Source organism: Benincasa hispida, chromosome 9 (genome assembly GCF_009727055.1).
Source record: "Benincasa hispida cultivar B227 chromosome 9, ASM972705v1, whole genome shotgun sequence".
Classification (NCBI taxonomy): domain Eukaryota; kingdom Viridiplantae; phylum Streptophyta; class Magnoliopsida; order Cucurbitales; family Cucurbitaceae; genus Benincasa; species Benincasa hispida.
The window spans coordinates 81,017,768-81,035,375 of record NC_052357.1 but is presented as its reverse complement, the minus strand read 5'-3'; the positions used below and the strand labels follow the sequence as shown (position 1 = coordinate 81,035,375).

General features: G+C 31.2%; 1 protein-coding gene across 1 annotated transcript; it reads right to left on the bottom strand.

The window, feature by feature from the left end:
- Positions 1–13,997: 13,997 nt before the first annotated feature.
- LOC120086638 (probable protein phosphatase 2C 72) lies at positions 13,998–16,620 on the bottom strand. The gene is made up of 4 exons (XM_039043377.1): positions 16,344–16,620; positions 15,987–16,259; positions 15,558–15,896; positions 13,998–14,469 (listed from the first exon to the last, which is right to left on the bottom strand). The coding sequence occupies exons 1-4, from the start codon at positions 16,518–16,520 to the stop codon at positions 14,287–14,289; spliced, it is 972 nt and encodes a 323-aa protein (XP_038899305.1). The 5' UTR covers positions 16,521–16,620; the 3' UTR covers positions 13,998–14,286.
- Between the last annotated feature and the right edge of the window lie 988 nt (positions 16,621–17,608).

The following is a 17,608-nucleotide window of genomic DNA, read 5'->3' as shown; positions in this document are numbered from 1 at the left end:
TACATGCTTAAGTTACATAAAGACAACGAGGGATTTTAGTTTATTGGTTTGTAGTAAAGCAAATAAAACATCCATATGAGAAAAATCAAGAAGTGAAGTAAATATCATATTTTATACATCACAAGCGTTCGTACAAACTGTTTACAAACTACAGGACACGAGACTTTAAGGCATCAACCCCAACAATTCCATCTTGCCCTGAAGTCGTTCTGGGTAAACCAAATAGGAAATCCATCATAATATGCCCCCACTTCTATTTTGGCACCAGAAGTGGATTAAGTAATCATGCTAGTCTCTGCCATTTAGGCTTAGCCTGCTGGCAAATCAAACACTTATCTACCAATTCTGCTATCTCTCTTTCCATGCCAGGCCACCAATATGATTTCTTCAACGTTTTATACATCTTTGTACTGCCTAGATGCATAACATTGGTTGAACTATGAGCTTCTTCTAGCATAGCCTAATTCAATACTGGGATATTGGGTATGCATACTCTCCCTTCTTTGAGTAAAACTCCATCAACTCTTTAACTCATAATCTCCTCTCTGACTCTTGCTTATTCTTTGGAAATTAGAATCTCTTAACTGCTCAAGAAGAATGTCATCAACTAGGGTAGGTTGTACCTAAAATAAAGCTACCAGACTTCCTGTTTGCCCAACTGCTAAAATAGCATTAGCACTTTTAAACTCTTGTAACAACACCTCTCAAATAGTGCAAAGGGTAGCTTTTGTTGATTTTGGCTTCCTACTTAGAGCATCAACTACTACATTGGCTCTACCTAGATGATATTCAATAGTACAATCATAATCCTTGATCGGCTCTAACCACCTTCTCTATCTCAAGTTCAGTTCCTTTTGATAAAAAATATGCTTCAAGCTCTTATGATCAGTGAATAAGTGGCATCACTCACCAAACAAATAATGCCTCTAAATCGTCAGAGCTAATACTACAGTTGCCAACTCTAGGTCATGAGTAGGGTAATTACATTCATGCTTCTTTAAATTTCAAGAAACGTAAGCTACTACTCTTCCTTCTTGCATCAACACACATCCTAGTTCCTGTCAGGATGCATCACAATAAATCTCAAATTTCTTATCTGGGGTAGGAAGAGTAAGTACCAGTGCAAACACCATTCAAACTTCACATCTTTTCTCGTCAAACTAGTTAGTGGAAGAGTTATCTTGGAGACGCCTTCCACAAATCTCTTGTAGTAACCTACTAGTCTAAGAAAACTGCGTACTTCATATGTAGTAGGTCGCTCCCTGTTTATTATGGCTTCTGTCTTCTAGAGGTCGAAACTAACTCTCGTTGCTGATACTTCATGTCCTAGAAACACCACTTGGTCTAGTCAGAAGTCACACTTGTTGAACTTAGCATATAGCTTTTTCTATTGTAATGTTTGGAGCATAGTCCACAGATGTTCCTCATGTTTTTTCCTACTACTAGAGTATACTAGAATATCATCGATAAAAACAGTCACAAACTAATTTAGATACGGACAAAATATCCTATTCATTAGGTTCGTGAACACCGCAGGGGCATTCATCAAACCAAACGGCATTATTAAGAACTCATAGTGCCTGTATCTAGTTCTGAAAGCAATCTTGGGAACATCTGCTTCTTAAACCTTAACTAATGATATCGTTAGTTCTCAAAAAGAGCTATTATTCCTAGCTTAAGTTGAGCTTGTTAATGGATTTTATGTGTTTTTTTCCCTATTTTGTAGGTACCAAGCAACCAAAAGATAGAATTAATCATTTGGTGAAGAACAGGATTGATTTAAAGAAATTTGGAGTTAATTTGAACATCCGGACTTCAAAAAAGTTGTAAAGATCAAAATGCCATCGAGTTCCACCGAGTATGAGGCAACCATCGAGCTTCATCGAGTACCATCGAGTAAAAGGCTGTAAAGTAATAAAAAAAAATGCTAACGAGTAAACGAGGATCGAGTATCGAGCTGTCGAACATCGAATAGCGAGTATCTGGCAGTGGGCACAACATTGCAACACTACTCCAAGCATCACAACGCTCCGAAGCTGCATCACCGCTAGTGTCCCAACACATCCTGACGCTTCACTCCAATGTTTGAAGGCAGAAGCATCAGCGTTGCACGCTGCGAAGAATGACGAACATAGAGTTGAGCGCACGCGCAAGTGAGCGTTGGATTCTTGTCTGATGCTTCCCTCTCACCGCATCAACGTTGCAACGCTAAGTTGATCACTATAAATATCTCTTCTNATTCTTGTCTGATGCTTCCCTCTCACCGCATCAACGTTGCAACGCTAAGTTGATCACTATAAATATCTCTTCTCGGCCCTAGGTTGAAAGATGCTGAATTTTGGGGGTATAGGCCGAATCTAGGAGCTGAAGACATGGAGCCGAAGTCAGACTTCTTTCTTCTTCTGTTCCTATTAATTTTTAGTATCTTCAGGTTAGTTTTTATTTTATTTTCGGATTATGAATTTGTATTAGAATGTATCCCATCGATTTGTCTATGAATCGATGAGGTAATCTTTCGGTTAGTTCTTGGATCGAACGTTCTTTGTATTTTGATTAGTTTTCTGTTCAATCTCTATGCTTTAATTCAAAATTATGTTTTTCTTGAATCTTGTTTAATCTAGACTTACTTTTATGTGTTAGATTGACGCCCCTATTATAAATGCATGTCATTGCTAGTTAAATTCAAACTCACACGAATCCTTGTAATTAATTGTCAATGCTTTGAATTTACTTTTGTAGCATCAATTAGATGAGCATGCTTAGGTTTTTAGGCTATCCATGAATATTTGCATTGAACGTTTAATCTAGATTTAAGAATAATTTGATTATTTAAACACGACTGTCCTGACACTTAATCAATATTGTTGAATTATGAATCCTAATGTATGTATTTCTAGTTCTCCATAGCCGCTGAGGACCCAATTGCATTTAGAAACATGTAGGTCAGTTAGGGCACGAATTTTTAACCTTAATTACGAATTAAGACGCTTGATCATTTCTGATTAATTGATTTTGGGGCTTATAGAGATTAGTTAATTCACATCGATTGGGTAATAATGCATTCATAATTCGAATATATGATATGTTGGCTCAAAACAATGAATTGATTTACATTGAATGGCTATTTGATCCGAGAACTAAATGAATCCATTACTGTTTCATATATCCATTGCACTTTTATTTTAATTGCACACATGTCATCTCTTCCACACCAAAATCCCCCATTTATCACTCTAGTTAGAGAATTAACTTAACGAAACCAATCGCGCTTCTCGGCGGATCGACTCGGACTTACCATTGTTACTACGTCTTTGTAGTAATAGGAGTAGTTCGGTATTATAATTTTTATTTTGTTTCGATTTGGAGTCAAACGAACGACATCAATTCTCAATGCGAATAAAATGATTAGCATGGTAGCCGAAGTCAGACTTCCTTCTTCTTCTATTCCTATCAATTTTTAGTATCCTTAGGTTAGTTTTGCCTTTTTTTTTTGGGTTGTAATTGATAGATTTGAGGTTCATTCTTGATTTGTCTATAAATTTGGAGGTAATCTCTATCTAATTTCTTTGAGCAAGAGCTTTATGTTAATTTCTTGAAGGTTTTCTATTAATTTAACTATACTCTGGTGAATTCTTTGGATGGATTCGTTTTAATATTAATAGAGTTTTGATGAATTCTTCTTACAAATTAATTTGTTGAAATTCTTGTTTGCAAAATCGTCATAGCCTATGCAATATTGATTGATTTAGTTGCACGTATTATGATCGCATGTGTAAAGCTTAGACTTTTTCTGACCTAATGCATACATGCCCTAATATAATCTTTTCCAAATAAATCATGATACAAGATATGGCTTTCTGGTTTGTAGTATGTCTCAACAATTGAACCCTTTCTTAATGCTTTTTAGTTTTAACTTGTATGTCGCTGAGAAGGAAAAGTTATAATCTGAATTAGTGCTAATTTAGATTTTTATCAAAACTGGCTAATTAGGCTATTAGATTTTCTAATAGGTTGAGAGGTTGATAGATTCAGTATAATTAATTGATGCCTAATGAAAGAAATTTTATAGGAACTCTCTCTTGCTCTATAAATTAGATTGACTCCTATCTTAGATTACATTTACCCCTTTTATTTTAATTTTACGCATGTTATCTCATCCACGTCAAACCCCCTCCCCCCATTTATCACTCTCATTAGAAAATTAACTTAATAAAACCAATCGCGCTTCTCTACGGATCGACTTGGACTTACTATTGTTGCTACATATTTGTAATGATAGGAGTAGTTCGGTATTATAAATTTTCTTTTGATTTGGTTTGGAGTTGAACTAACGACATTGATCCCCGATCCGAACAGTATCCTAATCTCAAATCTATTTTGAAGAACATTGTGGTTCTCTTTAGCTGATCAAAGAGATCATCAATACGGGGTAATGAATACTTGTTCCTAATCGTCATCTTATTCAACTGTCTATAATCAATACATAACCTGAGAGTGCCATCTTTCTTCTTCACAAACAAAACTGGCACTTCCCACGGTGACACACTAGGTCTAATATACCCCTTGTCCACCAACTCCTGTAGTTGTACCTTCAGGTCCTTTAACTAAGTTGGCGTCATCCTGTACGGGGCTAGAGAAATAGGAGTTGAACCTAGAATCAAACCAATAGTGAACTCCATTTCCCTGTTAGGTGGCAAGCCTGACAACTACTCAGGAAATACATCAAGAAGATCTCGAATAATTGGCACGTCTTCTGGCTTCAACTTCTTATCCTGGAAAGCAATTACATGTGCTAGATAGGTTGCACATCCCTTGCTCAATAATTTTCTAGCTTTAACTGCTAATATCAAACTACTAGGGAGAATTCTTTTCCTTCCAACAAATAATATCTCCTTCTCTCATGTTCTTCTAAACACTACCTTCTACTTAAAACAATCAACATAGACATAATATTTACTCATAAAATCGATGCCTATGATAACATCAAACTCAAGTAATTCTAAAGGAATCATATCAACCCATAAACCCTGGTTTTCAATCACTACCTCACAACATGTTTTTTTCGACCCGTAAAATCAATTAATTCTAAAGAAATGAGCAACGTGTTGTTTTAGGTTGCCCTTCCCGTCAAACTATTGGAATTTTGGTTGCTGGTATCCGCTTGACATTCTTAGATTGTCGATCCTCTTCGTATATGGCTTAGAATATAAAAGGGAACTTTGAGTAGATCCACCATATTAAGCCTTGATGAAGTTGGCAATCATCTCCTATAATTTCTGAGTAGATAGCGAAGCAATTGACGCCGAATTTTGTGGTTGACCTTCTTGCAAAACAATCTTTCCCTTGTCATCATTCCTGACTACAGGTGTATGACTTGATTTAACCGTGTCACAAATCTCGATGTGATTCTTGAGGGGTGCAATTTTACTTAATCCTTGTTTTTTAGTACCTTCATCAGCATGTTAACCTTCTTTTCGAGTTTAGCCATCTTTTCTTCACTTGTTTCCACGTCAGCCATCATGACATAATATTTGGGTGTATGCTTCTTCGTTTGATTGTTCAGAAGGTGGAATATGCTTAATAATTGCAGGATCTTCTTTAATGACAATTCCGCCTTGCGGTTGTTCTGAAATTTGTTCCCATATATTCCTTATGATCTCAAGGGTAGCAACTCTTCAGATTGTTGAATCTCCTTAGAGCGGTTGCGAGTAATTGGTCTGTTGTGGACATCGCTTGAAGTTTTGGGAGTGTTGTTTTTGGATGTCATGACTTCGTTAGGTAGATTTTGTTGTAGAGAAAGAGATGAAAGGTAGAGACGGTCCCACTGGGTGTGTAAACTATTCGACAAGATTTTCAGAGAAATTTAATTTGTTGAATTCAAACTTTGTATTTGTATTAATTTGTCATATATAAAAGTACAATCACTAATATATATTCCTTTGATTCCTTCTCTCGAACGTTACAATAAGTTTAAGTCTTCCAAATCTTCTTACAAGTTTAGTTTTGAAGTCTTCAGAAGCTTGGAGCCTTAGTCTTCCAAGTCTTCGATCTTCGGATCTTTAAGGGTTGGGAGCTTTAGTCTTCAAAGCTTCAGAGCTTTAGAGCTTTGGTCTTTATAGTATGAGAACTTTGGAGCTTTATTCCTTTGGAGCTCGAGAACTTGGGAGCTTTGGACTTTGGAACTGGAGAACTCGAGAGCTTTTGACTTCAATTTTACAGAATTCAATCTTCGGAGCTTCCAATCTTCATAACTTTCCCCTCCCCCAAATGAAAGGGCAAGGCCTCTATTTATAAAGGATTTTGATAGTTTTAGGTGGGCCAACTTTTTAAGTTGATAAGACCATTATTTTGATCAGATGGCCAGATGGACGACACGTGGCATTTTGTGATTGGACGAAATTTCTTCTCCAACAATAGGCTTAGTGTTTAGGCTTGTATTTTACTCGTTGTTGTTGTTGTTGTTGTTGTTGTTGTTGTTGTTCTTCTTCTTCTTCTTCTTCTTCTTCTTCTTCTTCTTCTTCTTCTTCTTATTCTTATTATTATTATTATTATTATTATTATTATTATTTAAGTATTAGAACCTTAAATATCATACTTTTGTTAATGGAAATAAAAAGATTTTTTCCACCAACTTTAAAAAATGTGTTGGATTTTGAGTTTAGTTATTTTTCATTAAAGTACTGCTTAACCTTAACGGTAAAGATAACTATAACAGTAATAGTAGTAGTCGTAAAGGTAACAATAAATGTAACAAATTCATGATTTTTCATACTATTACAGTAACAATAACTGTAACGACAATGATAATGGTAACTTGGTAAAAGTAGTGGGTCTCACGTAATTTTCAACCACATTCAAATTGAACACCCTTTATTCCTCAATTAGATTACAGATTTGATCAAAAATTTCAAGGCGGGTTCCACATCTCATTACGATTACAAAAAATAGGTAAACAACAACAAAAATAATCAATTGGGACCCATTTTTTACATTACCATTGATGGATTACCTTTCAACTAATGTAGGGTCTAAAATGTATATATCGTTGTAACAAATTACTTGGGGGGATTTCTTATCTCATTCTCTGGTTCAATTTTATAAAATATGTTTTTTCATGTATATACAATTTCCTTGTTTTGTACTTTTGATGGGACCTATGAAACAAGCTATATATTAGGGCATGTTTGGATTTACTAGGAAAAATGTTGTTCAAAAGTCCTTTCCATTTAAACAGTTTTTATAAAAATTATATAAAATAAAAACTTATGTGTTCAGTTACATTTTCTCAAAAGTGTTTTTATACACAAATTTGTTTGATTTGATATCATTCAAAATGTTTCTATTAAAATGTCAAATTACTATAAAAAGAAGATTGTTACATATTATAAACTGGTCACTAGAGTGATTGTCGGAGTTAGTCATATAGGTGACCAACACAAAAATTGGGCGTCATGGGCGGTCTTCATTAAAGTTGAGCGCTATATTGATCGTTAGAGTTGGTTGTCTGAGGTAGTTATTAAAGTTGGTCACCAAAGAGTAGAATCATTAGAAATATTGGATTAAGGGAGAGTTGGTTATTTTAACCACTAAATTAAAAAAAATAATGTTATTGTAATGAAACATGTGTTAAATAACTCTTATCTCTACTTTGTTAACACACATCCTAAATATTGAATGAGCTAGTATAGTCTGTACAACTCATATCAAATTGGTGCCCAAACACTAGTGTTTAATTATTATTATTATTATTGTAATGAGCCGACACACATGCTTCCAATTTTGTAAGTATTTAGTCAAATATTGTCTATTTTAAGTTTGTAATAAGTTAGTACTAATTTTATTATGTAATGATAAGTATTAATGATATCCATATTTCAAAATTGTTGATACATAAATGGACATGTGTCGATATTGACAAATGTTTGAGTAAAATCGTAAAATTGTTTTGTTTGATGGTCAAACTTCTCAAATAAGATAAAAATTTTACTAGGTTAAAAATTAGTGATTTATAATAATTTAATGCATCTCAATAAAGCTAAACTTCCTTTGTATGGTAACAACTTAGTTCCTGTAATTTATAATTAAAAATATTTGGTTTTTTATCCGTTATCAATCTACATGCAATATAATTTCATAAAATTTTGACAATATTTTTTCATAATAGAGTTTAAATTTGTTCACAAATACTAAATTATTACTCTCACTAAAATATAGAGATTAATTGATAATAATTTGTATGTTTTGTTTTAATTTTTAATATCAATATCTAACCCTCATGAAATATGATCTGCGATGATGAATATATTTTATTATCTGTAGTCTTTAACTCATTTTAGTTTAATTTCCGTGGTGTTTAATCTTTTTATGTGAAAAACATCATCGTTGACTTCTCTTAATGTAACAAATTTAACTCCGGTAGTTTTATAAATACATTTGAAGTTGAGATCAATAAGTTTATTGATATATATAATACGTGTATATATATGTATGTATGCACAAAATCTTTTTGCACCTTAATAAAATAAAAATAAAAACTTTATAGTGTTACAAATATAAAATTACATGGACTAAGTTGTAACATACTAACATGTTTGAAGTCCATGTTATAAAATTGGTTTCAATTTATCTTAATTTAATTTAGCAAAATGGTATGAAGATCAATTAATTTAGATTTGTTGATCTTAGTTTAATTTGAAAGATTAATTTAAATTTATACAATTAAAATTTTTTAAAAAATATATCAAGTAGTTGTAATGAGTAGTACTTTTAGAATTAATAATTAAGTGTATGGCAATATTTTTGAAAAACTGCAAATATGACAAAATCTATCTGTTATAGATTCTATCGCTGATATCCTTCTATTAGCAATATGGTCTATAATGATGGACAAATTAATGGTATAGTCTATCACCGATGGGTTCCTATTAGCGATATGGTCCATCAGTAATATACTTTGTGAGATGGATCTAAATTTTGCTATATTTACCAATTCTTTTGCATTGTGTTATATTTGCTAATATTTTGAGTCTGATTATTATATTTGCAACTACACCTGAAAAAAATACAATTGTAAATTGAGCCCATTTTTTGAAACACAAAATCTATTTTTCTATGGATACTTGCAATAGGTAACACTTTTAGGACTAACTTAGTATATAGGAATATTTTTAAAAATTGCAAATATAGCAAAATCTATTAATGATAGAGTAGCTTTAGACTCTTATGAGTAATAGACTCAATCACTGATAAACTCCTATTAACGATATGATCTATTCTAATAGACTAGTCGAATCTAAATTTTGCTATATTTGCGAATTATTTTGCCTTGTATTACTAATATTTTATACCTGATTACTATATTTACAACTACTCTATTTTCCATTTCCCTTACATGGATCATGTTTCAACCATTTAGGCCTATATCTATATATGACACGTATGTGCGTGCACAAGGTCAATTCATTGGAAGCACCATACATTAAGAAATAGATGTAGTCCAGGGGTCGTTTATTACGTGGATATCTAGATTCTCATGGAGTGAGTACCTGGATTACCGTGTTTGTTTTGCAATATTGTTAGATGCCCTAACATCTAGAGATTCCCAGGCATCCTAGGATGCCCTTACAGAGAGCATCTCGAGAGTTTTATATGCCCTCTTGAAACATGAGTATTCTAGATTCTCGAGTTGAGGGCATCCCCATTTTACATTTTTGTCCTTTTTTAATTTTATATATATATTAATTTTCATACATTATATAATTAAAATAAATTATATCGATCATATATATCATTTTTTGTTATATCGTAATTCTTATTTTTCTTAGCAAGATATTCAAATTAAAATTAAAATTAATATTTATTTTATAAAAAATCTTAAATTATGATATATTATTTTGTTGAGAAAAATAATATAACCTATATGATGGAGTAAATTAACATACAGTGGAAAAAACAAAATCGATAAGCACTCTAATTACACTTAATTTGAATTTCAAAGCATGCATTAAATAGAATTTCAAAGAAGGATTTCAAGGACTACAACCTTTGATGAATCTCTGCAAACGCAACTTCTCTTCTCATATTGGAACTTCAAATCAGCTAAGGACCACCATAGAGACCTTTTCTACTATTCTCTAACTTGGATTGAGAGGTGGAATTTCTGAATTGAAGTGAAATTGATCAAGAGAGAAGAGGGTCTGGAGAGATAGTTTTCCAGCAGAGTTTCAGCGAGAATTCAACATCCATCATCTTGATAATTGAAGTCAAACCTTCAATTTATACATAAAGACCATGCATTACTGATTAATACAGTTGAGCATGAGGTGTATTTTGAGTGTTTGGATTTTTCCACTTTAAAAAATTTTAATCCAAATTTATTTGATTATTAATTGCAATTAAAACCTGATTTTTCAAAAATCATTTTTTAATTTGTCTTATAATTTTTAACTAATTTAATTAATTTAATTTAATATCAAATATTAAATATTATATTTTACCTTATCAAATATTTAAATCATTGTTTAAATATTTTTGAACTCTCTAATTTCTTTTAATTTCAACAAAATTAAACGTTTTAATTGTATCAAATACAATTAACCAAAACCCTAATTGAATTTGAACACTTCAAATTCAAAAACCTAATTTCGAATCTGAACATTTTAAATCTACTCAATTCATCAATCCAAGATAATTTTATGAGCTAGTAGAGATATCTTATGGACCTACAGATCATGAGCTCTAAAAATTTGAGATTAATTGGCTAAACTCTTTAGACCAAATTAATAAATATTCGTTAACTATCGAGACATATCACTAAAGCTCGATGGTTGCACTCTTCTCACTGTAGATATATTTCTGTCCATTTTACCATAATCGGTAAGTCAATCATTCATAGGTTGTTCGTATTTACAGCTTGGTCAAAACTATCGTTTTACCTTTGTAAATACATCTTGCTCTTTAAGCTCCCACTGATCATCTATTGAACAATTTAGTTTATAGTCTAACTAACAAACCATAACTCTCTCAATCATGAGAGGGCGGGGCCTTGTTGTTCAAGACCAAGAATCAACGCTTAAGAAAACAACCTATCTGCTAACCCTAAGTCGGGTAGGAGTGAATTTCATCTTGCAGAATTATGTCCCCAACTATCTATCCGGTCTTATCCCTAAAATGGGAGGCTTATTGAGCAGTGTTATTGGACTACTCTCACCGTCGAAGGATAATCCCAAATAAACAAAAGTTCATAATTAGCTCAGGATTAAGATCGAGTTACCCTAGGTCATTGAATTTTGAAATAGTAAACGAACGTTATAAAGAAAAGTGACTATTTCGAGGTCCAGTCTTATGCAAATTCATTACAGAGGATGCCCCCACTCACATGTCTCCACATGAATGATTTTGGGATCACATCATTTGATTATTAGTATATAAAATGGGTCGCATCCAATAGTGTCACCAGGATGAGATACCCAATCTCATCCATATACTTAAAGACAATTTTGGCTATATACTAAAACTTGATCCACTTTTATGTCGCCACATAAAGTTAAAGTATTTATATTATAGCCATGGATTCATTTACTGGATTTCTATAACAAAATGCAATATCAATAACAATTTATTGAATAAAATACTCAACAATACTTTTATTGATAAATAGAATATGTTAACAATATTTAAGAACGGCGAGTTTTAGGACATTTCCAACACTGTATTAATTTAAAAATAAATTCAAATAGATAAAAACAAATATGTTATATAAGTTCAAATTAATTATAAATTAATAAATAGTTGTAAGGACATTCATGGAAAATTATGTAAATTTAAGACATTCCCAAGTAGAAATTGTACGAAACAAACATAGTTATCAAAATATATTCAAATATCTGCAAAAATATTCCTACAAAATAAATATGGTAATCTAAAGATGTCGAACTTCTATGACTCCGCATATCTATAATTCCGAGCATTTAAGATTTCAATTATTACATTCCCAAAAAACAAACGGTCCCTTAAAGTTTTGTGAAGAAAAGAAAAGAGGGTGTCCAACTTTTTGTTATAGTCGCAAATAGAGAAAGAAAGAAGTTTTGAATCAATTCTTTCATCTCCATCGCTAATGTATTAAAAAGGACTACGAGGGTGAGAATTTTTAACTCCCCTCTTTACCCTTAAAATATTGAATAATGTTCATTTTATTCTTATAGTCACACCCCTTTATTGTACATATCTTTCCTGCCTTGGCCAATTATAGTCTAACATCATTTCAACAAAAAACAAGTAAAGCAAAAGAAGTTTTAAAGAAAGGATATGGAAATTTCTCTTTCACTTCTTCCAATTCTCGAAGAGTAAAATTTGAGAGAAACAATCACAAAAAACTAAGAGAAAAAAATACGGAGAGAAATCCAATAAAAAGAAAAAAAAAATGAAACAAAGGTGAATCGAATCGTCTACTAAGATGGATGATGGTGGAAGATGCTTTAAGAACTTTTGTTAGAAAAAGTTAATATTTATACTATGTTATATTACTGATTCCTGATCATTAAGATTCAAAATTCATTTGTACTTTTTTATTTTGCTAAAATCAATTTCGTTTATTTGCCAAACCAAACTATTTTAAAGTGAAGTGATTTTGGCAATAGGAAACATGATTTTGGTCATGTCAAAATCACTCTCAAACATAACATTAATTTATTTGATCATTAAGTGATTTTTACAAGAGCGAACACAATTTTATTCATGCCAAAATCACTCTCAAGTAGAACCTTAATTCATTGGTTAGTTATAGGTTATCGGTCAAACAATGCTATTGTGTTTTTCCTTTTTTCGCCTAAAAAAAACATTTCATCTTAGAAAAATTTTGGTTAATGTCTTACTTTCAAATTCCATGTATAATATTTATATTTTAAAATTAATGAGATTTATATTTGTTCAATCATTTATATTTCACCTTAGAAAATTTACTCATCACAATTCATATTCAACATAAATATATAAACAAACATATATATATATAGTATGAAATCGTGCAAAATATAACAAAATAACAAAAAAATAAAAAAAAAAGTATGAACCAGAATCAATGAAATAGTATGTATCCTATTCATATTTTTTCGAACAATTTCAATTATTATCACTCTTAACTTGTTTTTACTAAAATGAATATAGTTTGGGCAATTTTTTTTTAGAAAGTTTGAATGTTTGTTAATTTACAATAACAATGATTATAAAAAAGCTTAATTTATTTTTAAATAAAATTCAAACTTATATATATATANACAAAAATATCATAACAATACAAACTTTTCTTTCTTTTATTTATTTATTTTGGTAAGATTTAAAAGTTTAGCTATATTTGAAAATAAACTATTTTAGGCTATTAAAAGCCTCAACTAAAAAAAGGGTCAAACTCACAAATAAGTTAAAATCTTTTTTAAAATGATTGTAAATGATAAATAGAAAGTTTCAAAGATTCTTAAAAAATAGATTGAAATTTAGATATATGTGGTAATTGAAGGTGTACGGATACTTTTGTCAATTATCAATGTCAAAGTTACAAAAAAATATGTGAGAATTGAAGGTGTACGGATACTTTTGTCGATTGTCAATGTCAAAGTTACAAAAAAATATGGATGAAATCTCACCCGGCCAAAGTAAAATTTAAGGAAATTATCTCGAAATTTGTGGTGGAAAAAAAATTAGGTGCATTGCTATACCCAACTAAAATTGATTTGCATCGATTTTTTAATTTAAAAATAATTTTAAAAAATATGTTTTTTTTATGGTCTAAGAATTTATTTGGATCAAGTCTGAGAAAAAAATGTTTTTCAAAAAATTCATTCAAATACTCTAATTTCTTCTAAAATAATTTATTTTTTAAATTAAACATTTGAAAATATATTTTTAAAATTAAATACATACCCTAAGTATTTTGTTGTTATTCTCATCAAATTTTGCAACAAAATTTCGTATCTAAAATTGTAATAAAGTATATGCTTCTATTTTTCTCCCCGACATACATCACATTCTCTTCATGCTTCTTTCTTCTTTTGTTTTGAATGATTCTGAAATGGTCAAATGACCCTTTTATTTAATATGCTGTTTCAAAATCAATCCTACCAATATATTTACCGTAAAACAACAACTATTTTATTTCACAATCGTTTCTTATTAAAAATTGCAGCCTTGAAGACCTTCCTCATCCCAATCCCGATCCCGGACATGGACTGATCGACGATGAAAAACAGCGGTTCTAACTGCTCCATCCATATAGTTATTACTAGTTTAGTTTCATTCAGTGGCGTTATGGGTTTGTAAGAAATGGCAAACGGCGGTGCAATCATCATGTTTTGAAGAAGGGTAGCGTTTCCAAGCCTCTGCAGCTGCCTCCACCACCGCTTTTGCCGCTGCTTCTTCGCTCTCCGCCGCCCACACGATGGATGCTACTTGGTCGTTGCTTAACACATCCCATATCTGAATTATTGAAAACCCCACATCTCAAATTAATATATCGCTATTACATTGCTAACTAATATTAAGTATATAACTTCAGTCCTCTTGCTCACTCTAAACATTTTTCTAATAAGAAAAGCACTTTTGATTGTATAGTAAATTTTAAATTGCAGTGTTCATACAAATCGTTCAAAATATAAAGTAATGATATATTACATCTAAAATTAAAATTCTTTTAACTATTTTTTTTTAATATAATAGGAGATGAAGGAAACCATAAATTTTTTTTTATCGAGATTTGCTATGTTTGCTTTGACAAAATTAACCATTTTAAAACGGACGAAGTATACTAATATTTTTCTACCTAATAAATTTATTTTCTTGAAAAATAGTAAACAAGCTCAAATAAAGATGAAAATTTGCCCATGAAAACTTTTAAGATAAGCCTTTAAATTTTGATGGATAAGCACTTGATTTGTTTAATATTTATTTTAAAAAATTTACAAACCTATGGAATACAAAGTTGAAAGTTTAAGTCTCACCATTTTGTTGTTTAATTTTTTAAAAACTAAATTTATTTTCTATCAATTTCTAAAGTAAAAAGAATAATAATAATAATTCTAAACCAATTCCTAAAAATAAAAACAAGTTTTTAATATATATATATAGTTTTCAAAACTTAGTTTAATTTTTGAAAATATTGACAAAAACTAGATAACAAAGTAATAGGAATGAGTCTTTATAGACTTAATTTTAAAAAATTTAAAATTAAAAACCAAATGATGGCAAAATAAGAAAAAAAAAATAACAATCAATTTTATGGATAATAAATTAGTTAATTTTACATAAAGATAAACATGCCAAGGACTTACAGACTTCATTTAATTTACTTCGAAAGTCAAGGACGTATTAGATATATATTAAACTTTAAATACCTCTATTAAACATAAACCAAAAGAGTAATAATTATAATAAAGAGAAGCCTACTTGGACATGATTTAAAACTTTATAATTCTGTAGAATCTATTAAAAATTAAAATAAAAAAAATGATTCCAAGGTATAGATGAAGAAGAAAAAGGAAAAAAAAAAAAAAAAAGAAGAAGATTACCCCATCAGTGGCGAGAACGATAAAACGATCGTGAGAAGTAAGACGGCGGAAGGAGACATCGGGGATAGCAATGATGCCATAATCTTTAAGAGCAAAGTCTCCAAAAGCTCTCGACATAGCCAGCCCCGGCGCGTCTTCATTCGGCAGCCACACTCTCTGTATATGAGCCTCTTCTTTCAAAGCCAACACTCTCCCTTTGCAACTCCTTATTCTCTCCCCCTCACTCGCTAATCCAGGCTTCAAATCTGTCGTTAATTGAACGGCTTCGATTCCATCATCCCTCATTCTCCCCATCACCGCCCTTGAATCCCCTAAATTCCCAATCACCAAATTATCTCCCTGTTTTCAATCTCACACGTTAATCTAACACTTCCATAGACTATCATTGATAGATATATCAGTCTCATTAAATTGTGTGTCAATTATTACCTGTTTGACGAGGACAACAGCAGTGGATCCACTGCAGGAGCAATCCAAATTCTCTTGAAGTTTGATCTCCTTATCCATGACCTTGAAGGAAGTCTCAAAAGCTTCTTTCCACTTATCAAAACTCTTGCTTTGCATCAAACTTGACTTAGCGGTTATCTGCCCAAGCAATAGTGAAGGTAATCTATTCTTCACTATGTTGCTCACAATATGACCATTTTGTCCATGCCCATCAAACACACCAACCAAATCACTCTCCTCTACTCCTCCAAACTCCTACTCCAAAATAAATAAAAGAAAGAATTTAATGATTTAATTCATAATTCTAAATGGCTAATTAAATAAAACAAATATAATTACTTGATAGGAAAAGGCAGCATCTTGATTGAGCCCTTTGCTCCCTTGCTTGGAACAAATGGATTCCAGTTTCTGAATCCCACAAACAGAATAAGACTTGTAATCTTCTTCAAAAATACTCCCAACTCCGTTAGTTTCATGGCGAATCTGAGAAGATGCAGAGGATATACAGATTCCCATTTTCAACTCTGAGAGAGAGAAGGGAAAATTTTAAATTAATATAAACACAAAGTTGTGTGGTGGGGGAAGTTGAAGAAACGAAAACCTCTTTAAATCAAGAATTTAATGGGCCTACATGGGCAGATTAGCAAAGTAAAAGGTTATATTATATAGCTTTAGAGGCCGCCCGTTGACTCAGAATAATTCATTTGTCTTAATTTAATATTTATATCAAAGCAATGTTTAGGTGCAACCTAATCTCTATACTCCCATTTTTTTATATCCAAAACGAAAAATCATTTTTAACTTTTTAAAGAAAAAAATTACCATGTGACCCTTTGTTATTGGGTGTAGTATACAATAGATTAGTGCAAACCAGCTGCATCTAAATATTTTTCTTTATATTATTATAACAAAAAAAAGAATATATAATTTTTGGACACTCCAATACTTTAGCCAACCGACAAAAGCAAAAGATATTTAACTTTACAACAAATAGGGATCAATAGAATTTGAAATCACAATTAAGAATATAGTATAAAATAAATAATATGTATTAGCAGTAAAGAGATTTATTGTTTAGATTCAAATTTCGCTCTAGGTTAGTTCTAGGTCTCAACTTTCGTTTAACATTTTAAGTGTTTTCTACTCCAATATAGATTTGAAATGCTTGAGTTAGGATCATCCTGTGTCAATATATGAATGTATAAGTTTGATAACAATGAACCATTAATTTCAGTAAAAAAAATAAACACACATTGTCATTTTGAATTGGTTTTGAATAGGTAATATTGGTATTTCTAAAGAACTCCTAATGCTTGAATCAACCGTATATCGCAACTTTTCAAATTAAAAAAAGATAATTTTGAAATATATGAGAAGTACTTTTGTGAATTAGCAAGATAATAATTAGGTAAATCCATATCTGAGTAGTTGTATAGTCGGAAGTAATGAATGGTTGACTAAGATAACAAATTACATATATATATATAATATATATATTTTCTCTTTTCTCTTTGGGAGAGAAATTTGAAAAGTAGGGAATGGAATTTCTTGTTTCTTGTGGAGAAGGAAGAGGTGTTTGGGACAGCAAAGAAGAAATGAATGGC